This window comes from Oratosquilla oratoria, chromosome 12 (genome assembly GCF_046742065.1).
Source record: "Oratosquilla oratoria isolate Oo_2021 chromosome 12, ASM4674206v1, whole genome shotgun sequence".
NCBI lineage: Eukaryota > Metazoa > Arthropoda > Malacostraca > Stomatopoda > Squillidae > Oratosquilla > Oratosquilla oratoria.
In genome coordinates, this window is record NC_134788.1 from 51,658,885 (window position 1) to 51,679,280 (window position 20,396).

Genomic DNA, 20,396 nt, shown 5'->3' on the forward strand with positions numbered 1-20,396 from the left:
AATAATGAGAAGTCAAGATAATAGGGAGGGAGGAGGGAGTGAATAGGAGTGGAGTATGTGGTGATGGAATGGGTAGGAGTGGATTTTATGTCTTTGTTATTTGGCTGCCTCCCCTGTAACGGGGAAATAGCCATTGGTATATGTATTTATATTAATAGTAATGATGATAACAACGGACTGGTCACATCTGTACGGACAATAGATCACAAGCTACATTCAGTAAGGTTATTCAACTTATGAACATAAACTCAAATTATAAGAATATTGACTATTCCCACCCAGCTGAAGAAGAGGTAAAAGGCCTCGAAATCTGCAGATACTGGTACCTAGATGAATAATAATAATAATAATAATAATAATAATAATAATAATAATAATAATAATAATAATAATAATAATAATAATAATAATAATAATAACGATAATAATAATGATAATGATAATGACAATAATAATAAATAAATAGTACATCAGGAGGCTGCGGCCGAGTCCGTCACCATTGCCCTGTTGTGCACTTTGGGGACTATTGGAGTGGGGGGCGGTAAGAGTCACTCTTAAATTACCTGTTAAGTCAAGACAAAAGTATCACTCTTCTAGTCCGGTGGGTACTGCTCACCACGGGTCACCCATGACCCAGGGAACCATTCGCCAACAGTCGTTCGGCATTGTGTGTCAAACCCCACATTCGGTAATATGGCTGTAGTAGACGCAGGTTAATTTTTGCCTTAAAAGACGCATCTTGCATCCTGACAAAAACTGTAGAAGCAGGATCTTATGATAGAGAGAGAGAGAGAGACATTTTAGTATTTAGGGAACAAAGTTTATAGAATACGTGAAAGCTTTCAGCAATCAATAAGAGTTAAGGTTATCAGTGAGAGTTTTGACTGACAACCTTAATTAGAATAATAACATAAAAATAATAAGCTATACCAAAATGAGCATGAAATATTTCTAATGGCTTCGCAGATTCGGAACTGACTTGATTGTTTCCTTGAGTTTCACTAACTGAACATTTCAGCTCCACAATGGCTGGCAACATTTCTTGGGACCTCGTGTAAACTCCGCTGGGAAGACACTTTGGACAACTGTCTTTGTTGGGATCAACCATGGTCTTGGACCACGTGTTGGACTCGTGATCGGCAACTATTAACCCTCCAGATGAGACCTTAGAGCTCATATATGCCAGATCTATGGAGACATGCTGTTAGCTTACACACACACACACACACACAACTCCTTGCCCACGAAAGTTGGAGTCCAGCGATGCTGAAATTATTTCACTCTTGGACCGGAAACGAACTCGGACCAGTGGACTAGCAGTTGCGAACGGTACCACTGCACCGCCGAGCTGTGTGCTGTAGTGTGGGACTGCTTCTGTGTCACTAACATATAGGAGGGAAGCAGTGTTTCTGTGTCACTAACATATAGGAGGGAAGCAGTTTGTATTACTTTTGTGTTGGAAATCATTATTGAAGATGGAGATCTTGGGTTCGTGTGTGTGTGTGTATACACAGACATACACAAGCACACACACACACACACACACACACACACACACACACACACACACACACCATAGATCGGGGTGTGTGTGTGTGTGGGTAAGGTCATAGCATTACCCATAGATCGGTCATACGAGCTCTGAGCTCTCTTCCGGGAGGGAAATAGCTGTCGATTACGAGTCCAACACGTGACCCAAGACCATGGTGAATCACACACACACACACACACACACACACACACACACACACACACACACACACACACACACACACACACACACACACACACACACAGCTATAGAAGAGATGTGAAAAAGAACAGCTTTCCTCACAGAGTAACAGACAGTTGGAACAAGTTAGATGAGAAATTGGTGTGTGCAAAAACAATACATGAATTTAAAAATAATTTAGATAAAATAAGATATGAAGACGGGACTTCACGAACATAGCTCCCCTTCCCGTAAAATACAACTAGGTAAATACACACACACACACACACACACACTCCCCATCCCGTAAAAAAGAACAACTAGGTAAATACACACACACATGCGACATTGTGGTCACCCAGTACTATTTGGTTAACGGATTAAGATTAACGAAGTTAACTTTTTTGGTTAATGGTTCCTTCCTCGGTATGTATATGTATGCCGATTGTAGATGTCTGGTTGAGAGGATGACATACAAGAGCCCTAGTAGATTCCGGTTGTTCAACCACGATTGTAACTGCCGGCCTGATTAAAGGATTCAGACAGGGGGATATGGCCCTGATGACAGTTGACGGAAGGGAGACAAAATGCGAAGGCGACCAAGAAGTTGAAATGATGTTGGAAGACATTCTGATACTATTAAGAGTGGTTGTTATTAGAAGGGTCATAGAGGGAATTGACGTGGTGCTGTTAATTTAATGGATGCAATTACCACAGCTCGGAGAAGTCACGTTTGTCGCCAGACAAGTGAGGGTTGGAGCGATACGTGACCCGAGTACGGAATGGAGAGGAAAGAACCGCCAGAGGCCGGAAATAGACGTAGGAATGATCATGAAGGCCATGGAGGGCGGTGTCGCCACGAAGTTTCACTTCGACGAAAAGACGACACCTTGAACAATTGAGGACGAAGACTTCCTGGCGAAATTTGATGGCCAGAAGTGGGAGGTAGAGTGGTACCTCAAAGGAGGCTCACTTATATTGAAGAGCAAAGTCGTCTGCTATGAACAGACTCTCGGAGAGGGGGTGAGAGACGACTTTGACCTCGAAGTAGAGCGGTGGATTGATGAGGGAGTTTTGAGTCCTTGGGAGCAGCCGGTGGATGGTGGAATCTTGCCTCTGATGGCTGTGGTGCAGCAAACCAAGAACAACGTGCGACCGGTGTTGGATTTCCGGGAGCTGAATAAATTCGTAAAGACGGGGGGAGTGGAATTATGCCTTCTAACTTTAGCTACTTTCCTTGTAAGGGGGGAAATTGCATAAGTATGTAATTTTAAAAGTGAACACCTAAACGGTGTAACAAGAGATAATTAAATATTAATTTTGAAAATTATAATACATCAACGTAATATACGTTTTTCTCGGCGGAAACAGATAATAAAAAACTTCTTTAAAAACAAATACACTACAAAACGGAGCTGCGACGATGGGTTCGAGACACCATGTTGTCGTTTGTCCAGTCCCACCAATGTCGTTTTGTATACTACGTTATGTGTCAGGTGTTTTCCCACTCCAAGTGACGTAATTTTTCAAACGGTGCTATGGAGCTGAGCTTCATGTATTTTCTTGAAGCTATCTCCTCCACGCCCTGCAGTCCTATCGGATGCCAAAACCGGCCGTTGACATCCTTGGCGACGACGAAAGGCCTGATGACCTCTAGCATTACAGGTACCGCATTACTAAATACAGGTTAAGTAAGAGCAAATGATCATACTTTAGTTTCTTCAACTTCCACAGCTATCAAAACAAGGATGACGTCTCAAGCACTTGTTGCGAATATGTTCATTAGTGTATCGCTTTTAGCAAAATTTTCTATTGTTGATTTCCACCAAGAAAACACATATTATGGTGATATATTACAATTTACAAAATAAATTTCTATTTTTCTATTGTTTTATTGTTTAGGTGTACACTTCTGAAATGTTACCTTCCCACATGTAATCTTCCTTAGATATTGAACGCAGGTCAAATAGTAATTAGATACACCACTACAGTGGAAGACAAACCATTAGCGAGGAAAATCTACTGATGAGGATTTCCTGTTTTTCATATGTAAGAGGCCATTACAATGACAAAAATATATTTCAAAATATCAGGTAATAAAGCTTCATTGTGTTGGATTAAATTCTTAGTTTAAGTGACATGAATCAGAATAAAACAGCATGAGTCTTTAAGAAGACTAAAACTTTAATTATTCTAAATATCAAGAGGCATATTTTAGCCTAGACAGAGGTAGGAGGTTACTTTACGGACAGCCATAATCTGCCAGTCGGTGAACCAGACATTGATTGGGAGGAGACTATTTATCTCAACCTAATAACTCACCAGTTTGATTACACACTTCTTTTGGCAGTATGTAGTTATACGACTCCCAAAGAATTGCAGGTTCTCTAATGACATTCTCTGATCAGAACAGGCTACATTCTTTGATGCCTTGTTTAATATTTTGAAGTGTCAAGAAGTACGAGTTTACAGATTTTTTCTATCCATCAAAGGACAATTTCATTTAGTTATGTGAGTGTCCTTTTTCTAGTGAAGCATTAATTAAGCTTTGTTGAGAGTAATTCCATGACGGTAGATAATCAAATAATAATCCAACTCCTACCTAACCTATCTTAACCCTCCACTGTGGTAGAATTATTTTTTTCCATCCACTTGCATCTATCTTTTTTTGGTACTCCTTTAATCCAGGGATACACTATTTACCTAGAATTAGGTAACTACAATAGAGGCACATTGACAATAGCTCTCTATTGGAACTGATAAACAATGCCAGTTCCTCCTTAGTTAAATGAAGTTCATAATCATTTTGTCATCCATCGTACACATTTTAACTTTTTTTTTTACTTTTTTGGTCTTAAAATATATTTCTAGTGAAACTTTGATACAAAATCACATCTGACAAATTATAATAACCTCAAATGCAAACCAAAATATATTTGAGGTGGAGATGTAAGGGGATACCAGTTCATGCCTGCCAAAAAATTAGTAAGATTTTGCAAAGAATATAAGTCTTAGAGATGTGTAGTACAGTATTTGTAAACACATTCTAAATTGAAATTGTGCTGTAGTCTAGAGTAGCTGCCTACCTACGTAAAAATCTACCTCATTTTATTAGCTGCTGGCCCCTTGTATGTATTTACCTTGTACAGTACATTCTAGGACCTAACCCAACTAAAACCTAGCAATGAAGAGATACAGAGTTTTATATGCAGCTCCCCATCTGTGTATAAGTGGAAGACAGAAAAAAATCTGAAGTAAAACAAATTTACATAGTTTATCATGGACTATGCCCTCTGTTGTATAATACCTTGCAAAATATGTATGGGGACTGCCCCATCTGTTATAAAACTGTAAGTTGCAACAACATTGAATGGGTTTGTTTCTGGTTCATCAACTTTACATTGGGATGAACAGGAATATACATACATACATATACCAAAGGCCCCCTTACACAGGAGGTAGCCAAAAAGAAAAAGGCATAGAAACCACTCCCACCCATTCTATCCCCTACTCACTCCACTCCCCTCCACCCACTTTCCTCCCTCTCATCTCGGCACCTCTTGAGTGATGGGTCATCCCTGCATCCTGCACACTGCCCTGGGTCAGAAGCAGTGTCGCAAGACACAGCACATCCACAGCAAGGCCACTTCATTAATTCGGTGACCCCCCTCTCCGTCCCATCAGGAGCATAGGAAGTTAAATCAAAATTGGCAAAGTGGTTCTTCCCAGAAAATTTAAGATTTCCCCAGAGATAATCACCATGCACAATTTCGTTCTTTCTTTCCAGCTCTTCTCAGTGGTATGATCCATTCCCTATGTCTCTGGGCAGTGAGTTCATTACATTTTTCTCCCTGGTTTTTTAAAACGGGGGATCCTGTAGAAAGATATCTTTTCACCATGCCCTGCTGTATTTGAGCAGCTTATGACTGCACAAAGTTAATCATAAATACAGTTCTCTGACAGTGTCTCTTCTTGCTCGTGGTTTGCCCTCCAATATGGCAGTATAATATATCACGTGACCCCTGACATCATGCAGCATAGTCTCTATGTTCAGATCACTTCCAGTTTGAGAAACTCAGGTCTCTGATATGTGTCCCCTGTGTCCTCTCCCCAGTTGACCTTGACCAGGTCTTCAAAATCAAATTTAGTCTCCTGATTTGCCCAAAATTGATCAAGTCTCCTTTTGAAAATTACTAGTGGAATATTGTGGAAAGCTTGAATTAGTTAACATAATTTCATTCAACCAAGCACATTCCAGCACAGTCATACTCACAGATACAGAAGGCTTCTGGAAATAAGCCAAAAAATTATTCAGCCTGTCTATCCAGCTCTTCGTTATTCTCCTGATTTGGTTGGAATCTGTTGTTGTGAGTTGGTTTTTCTTATATTTTCTTTTTAGTTATATTTCTGGCCAATGTTACAAGATTAATATTTTCTGGTGTTCAATTTTGTTCCTTATTTTTTGTGTCCTTTTGTACCAGTTGTATTCCCCTGCATCTTGAAGACATCTCTGTAACATTCCTTATCATAAATTTGATTAACAATCTAGAAAATCTCTATCGCATCCCCTCAGGAGCATCAATATTCAGGAGATGGTAGCTTTAACTTGTGTAACATTCTTCATATGATAAACCCTTTATTGAAGGTACTGATTTGTTGGCTCTGGTTTATACATTTTCTAAACCTTCAGTGTCTCTTATTTTATAAGGGTACCACACCTGATTCATGTATTCCAGTAGCAGTCTCACAAATGCAATAAAAGGAGATCTCAACATCTGCTCATCCAAATATATGAACATTCAGATAAATCCAACGAGTTGGTTGACTTTATTGATTTCCTCTGCCATAAGCTCCAAGAAACTTAGAACATAGTTGATTATGACATCCAATTCCTTTTCAGATGATGCCTCTATCATGTTATTATACATAGTGTATATAGAGGGTTCTACCTCAGTTTTACCTCAATGCATGTAGAGCACTTATGAATAAGATCAATAATGAGGGTCCCATGATAGAACCCTGGCACACACCACTAATAATGTCATTCCATTCAGATGTCTCTCCATTAATTACTATGCTTTCTGTTATTCAGGAATGACAATCCATTCAATATAGTCAGGACCAATGTTATAATGTCTTTCTCAATAAGTCATCTATAAGGCATTTTATAAAAAGCTTTGATGAATTCAAAATAGGTCACATCAACAGCAAATACTTCATCCAGTATTTCCATCTATTTGTCCAGAACTTTTATGAGTTGGAATACAGTACTCCTGCCAGATATGAATCCAAACTGTTTCATACTAAGAATTTTGTGGTTTTTCATGTGGCCAGTTATATGCCTTCTTAATATAGGGTCTATTATTTTGCAAATTGTCCTAGTAATGCTAACCGGCCTGTAGTTTCTGGGATCACCCTTTTCCCCTTTTTTTTAGATATTGCTGTAATGTTTACTACTTTCCAATCTTCAGGTACAGTATGAGTAGTGAAAGACAGTTTGAATGAATTTTTTATTGGTTCAGCCATCCATTCTTCAGCTTTCTTAATTACCTAAGGATGCAAACCATCTGCACCAGGAGATTTGTTCCTCTTAAACTTTTTTGTAATTTTCCTAATGGAGCATTCAGTTACTTTTATATTATTTAGATATGGGGAATGTCCTATTTGTATTAGGCATGTTTCCTTTTGGTTCTGTGGTGAGGACACTGCTATAGAAATGAACCAGCACTTCTGTCTTTTCTTGATAATTTTCCTCCTTTCTTGTTTTTTCCCCATTCACTTACAATGCAGGACTACTGGATGTATTTCTAGTTTTGGACTGTACATATTGAAATAAAAAAATAAATTTTTAACATTAATCAAAATATTTCTCTCTTTACTTCTCATTTCTTTTCTTGATGCACTTCTTTTTGGTTATTAGCTTATCTATATTCTTCCTTTACCTCCATATATTCTCTGGACACTTCTCTCTTATCAGTTTACATCCTCCTGAGCCTTTCCCACAATCTTTGTTTTTGTTTTGGTCTAATTTTCTGTTCATCGGTAGATCCTACTTTGTCCTTTTTCTGAGTGCATCTTCTTCTGGGTATACAGTCATTCACTATCTCCAATCTATTATTTTTTTTTCTAATTACCTAAGTTCATCTCTATTTCATCAGAATGTAAATAATTTTTCCAGTCATTACTCAGTTTTTCTCAGAATTGATTAGAATAAGCTTTTTTATACATGTATGCCATCTATTTGTTTTTCCTCATGTTAGGTTCTAAGTGACATTCAAATTTCAGGCATATGTGATCACTCTTTTCCTGTGAACTGGATATCTCTATATCATTCACTAAAAGTTCATCATTAGAAAAGGGTAAATCAAGAACATTTCCTGCAGTTCTCTCAAAACCTTGTTATTTCTGAATGGATACCCACACTGTGCTGTTCCTCGTAGCTACCTGGTGAGCCTGAAGAGATTATTGGTTAAAAGAAATACGCAGATGTGGTGATGTTACACTGGCCAAGTTAAATAATTTTCCTCTGTTTCTTACTGAGATTGCTGTGTATTTGCTTCAATCACATTTTGGTGGGTGACCTTTTTCTTCAATATGGTTCATGAATTCACTGGTGTTATGGTGGTGATGAACATCACCTTTGTGTTCTTTTAGTTTTGAATATTTCTCCTTATATAAAAACTTTCACAACCTGAGGATGGAATTTTATAAACTAAGCTTGGTATTATTATTTTCCGCCTTTGTTTTAATGAGGTCACTGATTTTCTCCCCTGTATCACATGAGATGTGGATATTTGTTTGAAACCCTTGCAGAGAAAGCTACAACACAGAAGTTAGGAGAATTCATTACCTGTGTTAGGGATACTTTGGGTACCACGTACACAGTCCATCTTCAATGAATCCATCCATACTAATAACGACATCAACAGATGGCATGAGTTTCTGAACTGACACGCCAAATATGGAAATCTATCATTCTACAAACTCGTCCACCTCCTCTAGGAACAAGCAGATTTTGATGAACTCCAAATTCATTTCTCAGAAAACAAACTAAAATGCTGCCAAAGGAAGAAATACCACCAAATGCAAGGGCAATTGTTTGCTTTGTGGGAAGAATACATCACAGGACATAAAACTGCAAATCATTTATTACGTAGGGCTGTGCACTTCATGGTTCCAAACATGGACTGATTTCTCTTGCTGACTTTCAATGTATAGAATTGGCTATAATGTGCAGACAGACTGTTGTGTGAAAATTGTGCTATATTTTTTGGTAGAACCAAATATACATCCTATTCTATATTGTTTTTTCAATATGCATGTATTGCCTAGAATTGCAAAGTGTATCCGATATTAATAATTGTATAGAAATAATGTATAAAATAGTTGTTAATATGTTAATTTTTCAAATAAAGATGTATGTGCAACCTGACGAACTCTGTAATGTGCAAAACTGTGCTAATTTTCTTATATTTTTATCATTTTGTAAACATGATTTACTCTGGATATAATTTTTATAACATTGTAAAACCAAATGTATACCTTATTTAATATGTTATTGTTTGACCTCCATGGTCAGCTGATGCATGCCTGTTGAAATATGTTGGTCAAGTTTCCCACTTGGAAACAGAAAAGCGAGGACATTATGACCCAATGACATTTCTACAGACCCGAGGATGTGTTTGACTAAGAATGTTCTCACCGGTAACCATCTCCTCCACAAGTTGTGTAAAATAAGTCCCTTATTTTTTCCTTGAAATCAAAACCAAATTTATCTTCTCCTCATTTCACTGAATAGTTTCTCCATTGTATCACCTTATATTTCACATTTAGATCACTAAATTCCTGCATCACTCTCAGCAGATGTTGATTAATTTCTTCACAGCTACTTGGGCTCCTATATACCAAGACCAACAGTATATTTTCTGATTGTCCTTGGATTTCAACACATGTATATTCACAAAAAAAAAAAAAAATCAACATTACTTTATCATAGGGGAAGTCCTTCCTCACATATATCAAGAAACCTCTCCCTTCTTCATTATGTAAAAGGTTATTACCCAGAGTCTCATGCCCTTTCAATTCATACTCCACAAATACTCTATCATGTCTAAATATTTTTTTTTTACTTCCTGAACCATCACTATATGTGGTAACAAGATCATCTCCTCTAAACTTCAACTCATTTTATCCACAGAGAAAAAATATATATATTCACCTCACAAAAATGAAATAACATATTACAAACCCCATTTTATTTTTATTTTTTTGTCTATACATCTTAGGCACATTCATTGTCTGCCAAGCCACTGGCTTCTGTATTCCACCTATTTTCACTGTGGACCTGTCCCATGAATTTTCACTCGCCACATAAAAAAGAAAACTGAGCTTTTGCCGTGTTCATTTCTGTCTTTGGCCTTTTTATCTAGCTCTTTATCTTTCTCTCACTTTTGTTCATATCATGGGATAGCCTAATCTTACCAATCACTCTATCATCTGATTCCTTTAACCAATATTTTTTTCCTATAGTCCCCTCATGGAGTGACACAAGTATGTGTCTGGATTTTCCATTTTCACTTCCCCAGTTTGTGTCAAGTGTTACGATTCTCCCTACATCAGCAATATCATCATTGTGTACATTTGAGCCCAGGACGTAAACCTAATTTGGAAATTTGCTCATGACATAAAAACCAATTCCTGAAGTGGGTTTATGTCCTGTGTGTATGTACAAATAACCCATAAAACTGGCACATGAATCAATGATATGCTGGTTACTACTAAGAAAAAGGAAACACAATATTCCCAAGGGCTTTTCTGTAGTTCATATCTTCAGGGGATTAACAGAAGTTGTATAAAGTCACTTGTACCACTTCTGTGTCTCCCCTAAAGATATTAATTACACAAAAGCACATAGGGCTTTTTATTTCTATCCCCTTATTGGTATCCAGCGTATATATATATATATATATATATATATATATATATATATATATATATATATATATATATATATATGTATATGTGTGTGTGTACATACACATATATACAGTGGCGGCGCCAGGGGGGGCTTGGGGGGCTTTAGCCCCTCAAAAAAATGGCCAGCCCCCCCATTAGCCCCCCCAACTGAAATGAGCCAATTGAAAATTTAAAACACTCATTGAAATAATTTTATTAAGTGGAATCTTTAATTGCCAGGGCTAAAGATTCGTCAGCCATCAGTGCTAGCCCTACCATTAACCCCCTCCCCTTCTGAAATGAGGATAATATATATGTATTATCATATTACTATTAGCCCGCCTACAAATTTGCTCAGCCCCCCTTAGCCTCCCCAACTAAAATTTCCTGGTGCCGCCGTTGCATATACAGTATATACAAACATGCTGTATACAGATAGTGGAATACAGGTACAGCGTAAAAAGAAAAAAACCTTCTATGTCTATTTACAAAACACCTAATGGAACAAAAAGTAAAAACCTTAAATTCAGTATGGATATTCACCAGTGAAGATACATTACTTGATTTTTACTGATCATGATAGATTAATTATTTGTGCAGTACTATGAAGTAGGTGATGGAAGTGATAACTATAATGTAGTGTGCTGCAGAACAAAGGAGAGCATTTACATCTTCTCTGAAGGTGCCTCTTGAGCTAGTGCTTCTTCAGATGTATCTTTGTGGTAAGTAGGTGTGTCTTCTTTCCTCATATGACTTAAATACATTGTGATAGGCAGTTGTTGTTTACTAGACATTCTGGCCAAGCAGTCCCTTCTCCCTGAGGAATGCCACAGCAGGAACAGGGTTTTCCCACAAATACTTTACAGTGTTGTGTTGCTGGCATGTGTGATTGTGTACAATGCAATCATCTATAATATGCTGTAGTGTCAGGTGAAGTGCTGCATCTTGGACAGTAATCTGTGATGTGGTCATTCAGTCTCTTCTGGTAGCTTAGAAGGGCTGGAAAGTGGCTACACAGCAGTCTGGCCAGGTAAACTCTGTCCTTTCAATAGAGAGAGGCTTCCGAGGGATGGGTGTCAAGGGGTCTGGCATTGTATTGTCTTGATATTTTTTGGCAGGTATGGGTGATCTGCCATGCAGTGTAGTGGTTGGGCTGTGTTTGTAGAGGCTGTGGCGAGTGTTTGTGTGCCTCTCATGTCAAGGTGATCCTTTACTTTGAGGAATTTCGTTTCATTGTGTAGATGGTCTGTAGGTGTTGTATATGTGCAGCCTGTAATTGTCTTTAGTTTTGTTCTGTATATCCTGTCAGGTATTGGGGTGTGTCTTGATGAGGGGCCTATGCAGGGCTTACATAATTTATCACTAAGTATACATATTGTATTGTCTGAATATTGTACTTGCAAGTGATTTAAGTGTGTTGAGTCTAGGTAAGCATTTTGTTTATGTCTGTGATGTGTTGCTTCAATGACATGTATATATCAAATTTTACTACAGGAATCTTGTGTGTGTGTGTGTGTGTGTGGTATGAAGGTGCTGATGAAGATGTGTGGTATGTATTTGTGTTCTGCTCTCCAGTTGGTGAGATGTGTGGCTGTGGATTCAGTTGAGGCTATTTCGAGTCAATTTGTGATGAAACAGGTGTTGAAATGTGTTGAAGTATGGCTGTTTTATTTCTTTGGTTCTGTCTGCATTATGGTGTGTGCATATAATGATCTTGTCTGTGTAGGAAGAGACTTGTATTTCTGAGGTATGGGGTGTGGGTATATCATGCATGTATAGATTTGAGGAGGTGTTGGGATAGAAATGGGACCTGAGGTACTCTGTTCCTAAAAATTCCTGTGTGCGAAGATTGGCCATTATATGACACAGGCATTTTTACCTACCAACCAAAATGTCATGATTGTTGAGGTTGTTTTAGTAGATATATCTGATTCTTTTATATAGAAAAAACTTTTTTACTAAATGTGACAAGAAAAAGATATGGAAAGCACGTCTACACTTTCTTAGATCTTATTTATTTATTATTGTTTACTTAATAACTCAGATACACCACTTACCAGTGTATTTTAAATAATGTGACTTGCATAATTTATCCGTGTCAGATGAGTGACATGAACTTAATAACCCTTCCAAAAGTAGATCAAAAGTAGTCCATTCTTATGAGCCCAAATATGGAATATTTTGGAATTATATCAACATATGACTGCTGTAGCCAGCTGGGTCATTCACCACTTCCAAATCTCTTGACATGAGGAAAGAGCTAGATCAAAATATAGGTCATTCTGGGCATGGTGGGGTGGGTATGCATGTAGATTTTGGGTGATTTTCAGCACATTCCTAATGAAAAAGTAGAATGCAGTATATCATTGCACTCTCTCTGTTAGTGATTCTACTAATTTTGTGTTAGGTGATGACAAATACAAAAGGACTTAAGTATGAAATGGTTTGTGAAAGAAACGTCCACTATCCTATTAAATATAAATCTTATAATTGCATTTTTTTTTCCAGATTGAGGGTACCTATCACCATTTCTTTGGAAGAGCTATCTGTAGACTCCATGCTTATCATACAGATAAGGATCTGGTGTGACATCTGTGGTACAGCTATATCACAATTCATCTTAGATATTGTGTGATGACCCACACTACAGAGAAGCCTTTCCAATGTGAACTGTGTGATTTTGCTTTTTCACAAAAGGGTCATCTCAAATGGCACAAAAATTACCCCAAAGACCATATAGTGACCAACATGGGAGAAAGCCTTTCTGGTGTGACCTGTGTGAGTCTGCTTTCTTATAAAATGATGGTCTCATAAAGTATATGAGGACCCACACAGGAGGGAAGCATTTACAGTGTGACCTGTGCAATTCTGCTTTCTCACCTAAGCATAATATCACACAGCATATGATGACCAACACAGGAGAGAAGACTTTCCAATGTGACCTGTGCAATACAGCTTTCTCTCAAAAGGGTCATCTCACAAGGCATATGAGGACCCACACAGGAGAGAAGCCTTTCCAGTGTGTTCTGTGTGATTCTGCTTTCTCACAAAAGATTTGTCTCACACAACACATAAGGACCCACACAGGAGAGAAGCCTTTCCAGTGTGACCTCTGTGATTCTGCTTTTTCACAAAAGGGTTCTCTCAAAAAGCATATGATGACCCACACAGGAGAGAAGCCTTTCCGGTGTGACCTGTGCAATTCTGCTTTCTTACATAAGAGTTCTTTCATACAGCACATGATGACCCACACAGGAGAGAATCCTTTCCAATGTGACCTGTGCAATACATCATTCTCACAAAAAAATCACCTCAAACTTCATATGATGTCCCACACTGGAGAGAAACCATTCCAGTGTAGTGTGTGCAATAAACCTTTCATACAAAAGTGTCATCTCAAAGATCACATGATGATCCACACAGGAGAAAAGCCTTTCCAGTGTGTCCTGTGTGATTCTGCTTTCTCATTAAAGAGTTATCTCACACAGCATATGAGGACCCACACAGGAGAGAAGCCTTTCCAGTGTGACCTCTGTGATTCTGCTTTCTCGAAAAAGAGCCATCTCACACAGCATATGAGGGCCCACACAGGAGAAAAACCTTTCCAATGTGACCTGTGCAGTGCAGCTTTCTCAAGAAAGGATTACCTCAAATTTCATATGATGACTCACACTGGAGAGAAGCCATTCCAGTGTGGCCTGTGCAATAAAGCTTTCATAAAAAAGATTATCCTCAAAAATCACATGATCATCCACACAGGAAAGAAGCCTTTCCAGTGTGTCCTATGTGATTCTGCTTTCTCACAAAATATTTATCTCACACAGCATATGAGAACCCACACAGGAGAGAAGCCTTTCCCATGTGACCTGTGCAGTTCTTCTTTCTTAAATAAGAGTTCTCTCACAAAGCATATGAGGACACACACAGGAGAGAAGCCTTTCCAGTGTGACCTCTGTGATTCTGCTTTCTCACAAAAGGGTTATCTCACAAAGCATATGAAGACCCACACAGGAGATAAGCCTTTCCAATGTGACCTGTGCAATTCTGCTTTCTTACATAAGAGTTCTTTCATACAGCACATGATGACCCACACAGGAGAGAAACCTTTCCAATGTGACCTGTGTAATACATCATTCTCACAAAAAAATCACCTCAAACTTCATGTGATGTCCCACACTGGAGAGAAGCCATTCCGGTGTAGTGTATGCAATAAACCTTTCATTCAAAAGTGTCACCTCAAAGATCACATGATGACCCACACAGGAGAAAAGCCTTTCCAGTGTGTCCTGTGTGATTCTACTTTCTCAATAAAGAGTCATCTCACACGACATATGAGGACTCACACAGGAGAGAAGCCTTTCCAATGTGTCCTGTGTGATTCTGCTTTCTCAATAAAGAGTCATCTCACACGGCATATGAGGACCCACACAGGAGAGAAGCCTTTCCTGTGTGACTTATGTGATTCTGCTTTTGCACAAAAGGGTTGTCTCACAAAGCATATGATGATCCACACTGTAGAGAAGCCTTTCCAGTGTGAAATTTGTGAATCTTCTTTCTCAATCAAGAGTTCTCTCACAAAGCATATGAGAACCCACGCTGTGTAACCTCTGTGATTCTGCTTTCTTGCAAAAGGGTCATCTCACAACAAATGAAGCTCCACTCAGGCAAAAAGTTTTTGAGTGTGACTTGTGCAATTCAGCTTTCTCACAAAAGAGTTCTCTCAAACATCACATGGTGACTCACACTTAGAAAATCCAATGTGATCTGTGCAATGAACAGTGTGCCCTCTAAGCTGTGCCTGTATTTACCTAGTTGTATTATATGGGAAGGGGATCTACCAGTATGCTCATGGTGACCTATCTTTGGATCTCTCAGCATCTAGTTTGTTCTTAAATTCTTGTATGCATTTTTGCACACAATTGTTTCATCCAATTTATTCCAAACATCACCACTCTGTGTAGAAAACTATATATTTTTTAGATCTCTTCTATAACTATCCTTTTTTAATTTCTTTTCATGTCCTCTTGTTTTTCTTTTATCCTACCTTGCATCTAGTGCAGACTGTGAGTGAGGTTTTAGTCTAATGAATATAAAAAAATATATAGAAATCATTAAGGGAAGTGCCATTTGGATGTGTTTATGAGAATGAAAAGCTACCAATTATATGGATATTCAATCAATTTAGATCATGTGTATAAGGAGTGGGTGAATGTGAAAGACAGAAGAGAAGAATAAGGTGTTAAAATCTAGAACTAAAGCTGAGAATTAGTAATGGACTTATTTTTTCATTTGTATTTGTAGCTATTTACAAAATTGAAAATTTTAAATAAAGGTAATCAGTCATTAGATTTGTTTTTTATACTTTATTTCTTACTAATCAGATGAAAATAAAATACACATTTTTATCAGCTCTGTCATTGTTGCCACACAGAGAAATTGAAATATATGCCAAATGATTTATCTTATTTATGGAAAGCCATATTTAAAAGTTATTTCATATATGTAATAAAATATTAAACTAGATGGCAATCAGCACATACCTCCATCAATGACATGGCCACACAATCAAGATAATTTTGCCGCCATAATAAGTGGTAGCATGGGCCACATTGTATACAATCTATGAAATATGCAAACAACCTATAAATGCCAGGGTCGCAAATTCGTAAAAAATAATGTATCTGTATACATATCCAAATCTGCCTCAAAATCTAATAACTTATTTCTTGGCCTAAGACACGACTTTCCACAAAATTTAATTGAAATATGTGCGTAACAGATTTTAGTAGGTGTTCCAAACAATGGCAAAAACACAACTTAGTGGAGGTAATGATAAACACTTAAAATTGTGTGCATTTGCTTAACTGGTCAGTGTACACATACTTTTCAAAAGAGGGAAAAATCACACCCAGGCAAATTTTTGCGGTCTCGTAACTAGGAGTAATTAATTTTTTTCAAATGTATATACATCCGTCCGAGCCACTTACGTAAGGACTACCTGGGTTTCCGCATAAATGCGCAGTATTGACGTCATCAGCGAAGGTTTTATAAGGGGATGAAAACAGGGTTGACAGACGTCCTATTTTAGGTAGGAAAACCATGTTTTTTATCACTCTGTCCTCCCTCCTGCGATAACTCAAGCAAGGCTTCAACATGTCATTTTTCAGGCCTGTCTGAAATTGATAACATGAATTACTTTACGTATACTAAAACAGTGAGAACTGAAGGCCATTGATGTATTTCTATTATATATGTATGCAGTTGCCATCGGGAACACAACGCCCGGGGCCGCAGTATACGTGTACAAGTCAAGATATTAATAAAATACACACCGGGGTCTGAGACGGTTAGTCTACCTGTAAGAGGCTAGTAGAAAGTGGGGTAGATGGTGAGGGTTGCATTTTTATGGATCGGCTGTTTATAGAAAACACAGTTCGTAGGCGAAGGTTTGCGCAAGCTTGCTCTCCATCTAGAGTCATAGAAATAGCCGGGATCCTGTATGGCATGTATATATTTTGCTGACGTAGAAATTTTGTAACCTTTGTAAGTTATGCAGAGATTCGAGATTGCTTAAGTAAACAATATTGCATATGGACTTGTAACAACGAATCTGAATGGAGGAAGGGTGGACAAATTTCAATCTGTTCACGATTGTAAGATCACGCCCTTAAGGGAGGATCTTAAATAAATTTATAAAGTGAAAGATCATTGGACTAAAGAAATTATGATACCACTGCAGGTATTTAAGCCCCCAAAGAAATGCCGAAAAGAAAGACTACATTTAACTATAAACGGGCTAAAGAATTCGTGTTTATTGCTTAAAAGCATAAATAGTGAATCTCATGCAAACTTGTACATTATGCCCTTATGGTGTGGATATTAGTGCCACAGGAAAGAATGCAGTTGAACAGTACGAAGCTTGTGCCACAGATAAACATAAAGTTAACACTCGTAATAATACCGGACTGTCATTGCTGTCATTTATCTGCCCACCTCAATCATGCTATGAAACATTACGCTTGCCAACAAAATTGATTAAAATACCTGCCTCACAAGCAAAAGGAGGTGAACTTGATATACTTTTTCTGCTTATCTTAAATATATTTTCAGAAGTTTTCTATCAGTCTTAATTTTTCTGTGATAACATATTATATAAAGATATATAACTAATAAATGAGGCTGATAATTTAATGAAACTTACTTTTAAAACATAGAAATGTATGTTTTTCGATTATATTTTACTTCTGGGAGATCCCGTTTTAGTGTCCAACAGTAATCAGCCAATATTAAAGAGCTCCACTTCCCTTGACACCGGGTTTCCATGTTCATAATGTGGTTTAACCTCTTCCGTACTCGTTACTGACGGCGCCAAGATTTGCAGAGAAAAAGTCCAAGCGATAGTCTAGGTAGTGGATTTTTAGGCTCATATTGCATCACAATGCCTTGTGGGATGTCAGTAGCTCTGTTACGACTTCAGAACTGTTATTTGCTTTGCGATTCCTCCAAAACTCTGCGCAATCTTTCTTAAATGACAGCCTTGCAGGTTTTTTTTTCAAGATAATTTTGCTCTTCATCAAAATTCTAGTCTCTCATCAGCTCCCTAATCTGGTATATATGTATATATATTATATATATATATATATATATATAACATTTATATATATATATATATATATATATATATATATAGTTACGACTACAGACCCGTCGTAGTGAAGGGCTAAAACATTTACGTGAATATAGGTCTATTTCTCATGTGCGTGTGTGTGCGTATGTACACTTTTTGATAAGTTGTGAGTTATGCCAGCTTTCCCACGGTAGGCCCGTAGCTCACCTTCCTGACCAAACCGTCAACGCGACGTATGAAGACTGTCAATTTAATTAATTCTACCTTTATATACGTATTTCGTTCTTTTGCTTTGTCAAACATGTTCCATTCATTACATAAGGATTTATGTATGTGTATTATCTCATGGACCTATCTTGTCAATCTTAGGAACTGATTTACGTAATATTTACGAAATTGCATATTTTTTCATTGTTTTCGGAAGTCGCAATGCGTTGGTGTGAGAACGAGATGCTGCGCCTGCCTACGTGCGCTCTTGTTAAAAATTGCGTGGGAGCGTAAGTTTTGGCAACAGCGTTCCAACTTCCATTTACGTATGTATCAATGTATAGATTTTCATATAAAAACTATTAAGTTTCTGCTTGTATCTAAGATTGACAAGGTAACTTTATCATATATTATTTTGTATACCTTGTTGTAAAGAATATCCATGTACATACGTGGAGATATTCTAAAACACCCTTGTTGTTCATTACATCTGGCGACACTTGGCAGCCCTCCGTGGCCTAGCAGAGAAATGTATATATATTGGTGTTTGCAACGGAAAATTGGTCTCTGTTTATACAGAGTCCCTTGCTAACTAATCTCATACTTTGTCTAGCCTTATGCTAGTACTTTTTCTACTTTGTTGGACTTAGACTTTTAGTCGTAGAATTTTCTCGACTTTGTATTTTTTTTTTACGTAAACTATTACGTAGGACTTAGTTTCCATTCTAATTGTCGATATTTCTCGACCTTACTACGTATTGTCTTTGTGAAGACTATTTTCTATTGAATGTCGATATTTGATCGACTATTTATATTTACATATGTCCTGGCGAATTTAGCCATTTATGCCCTAAAAGATCCATTGACTGGTATTCATATATATTTTATGGGACATTTATGTGAACATTATTGTGTATCGGATCTAGTAATTTATGCTCGCTTGGTGACCTCTATTTTTCGATCTTGTTTGTTTTTATTTCTATTTGAAGGAAATAATTATTCTTTAATTGGAACTCGAGTTTTTTTAACCTGGCCCTTCCCCTAGCCGTCACAATATATATATATATATATATATATATATATATATATATATATATATATATATATATATATATATACTATTTCTTCTCATTTTCTTGCGACTGCTTTCTTACCAAATACTTTCGCTCAAGGGACTCGCCGACACCGTAGGCTCCACATTTTTTCATCCCCTTTCAGCCCTTTTCGGCTATTAATTCCTTCTGCTCTGTGGAATTGCCGGAACTCTTAAGGCCTCTATCAACTACTTCTTGATATTTTCCTTCTTTTTACTTTCATTAACTGTTGCGCCAATTTGGCAGTCAATTACAGTGCCTTAACGAATTTGAGAGAGACTTGTAATTGCTCAGGAAAACCCTCCCCCCTCCCCTTCTTTCTAGATGTCTACATATGCCTGCGAGCAAAGACACGAATGTTTAATATTAAGTGTGGGATTCCACAACCTCTCAGTTTTATTGTTTGTCCATGTTACAGTTGTAATTTTGTCACTTTATGATTAGAATTGGTGTATTTCAACCAAGAGTTACCGTTCGAATTGGTTCTAACGGTTTCATCCCTTCTCCCCCCCTGCGCGCTTGCCATTTATTGTTTAGGCCAGTTAAATTAGACTAGTTAGGATCATATCGTCCTCTCTCGTGATTAGTGACTACTTCGAAGGACCGCTAGAAATGACTCAACTTCCACATAAACGTTGCACGGCGCTCCCTACGGAACTAGGGATTTGAAATTAAGAACAACGGCAACGGTGTATGCTATATAGTGTATAGGCGGGCAGTTGACCCGTCAGTGCCTGACCACCAGTTCGGCTTGGGTTCACACAGAGTGAGGTGGGACACACGTGTCCTCGGAAGATCCAAA

General features: G+C 37.7%; 1 protein-coding gene across 1 annotated transcript; it reads left to right on the forward strand.

The window, feature by feature from the left end:
* The first annotated feature begins 3,135 nt into the window (after positions 1-3,135).
* LOC143030761 (uncharacterized) lies at positions 3,136-15,992 on the forward strand. The gene is made up of 2 exons (XM_076193969.1): positions 3,136-3,376; positions 13,175-15,992. The coding sequence occupies exon 2, from the start codon at positions 13,486-13,488 to the stop codon at positions 15,268-15,270; it is 1,785 nt and encodes a 594-aa protein (XP_076050084.1). The 5' UTR covers positions 3,136-3,376; positions 13,175-13,485; the 3' UTR covers positions 15,271-15,992.
* The last annotated feature ends 4,404 nt before the right edge of the window (positions 15,993-20,396 follow it).

Bases quoted from the DNA above. Each gene is read 5' to 3' on its own strand.
- LOC143030761 (XM_076193969.1), top strand. From the start codon at position 13,486: ATGAGGACCCACACAGGAGGGAAGCATTTACAGTGTGACCTGTGCAAT.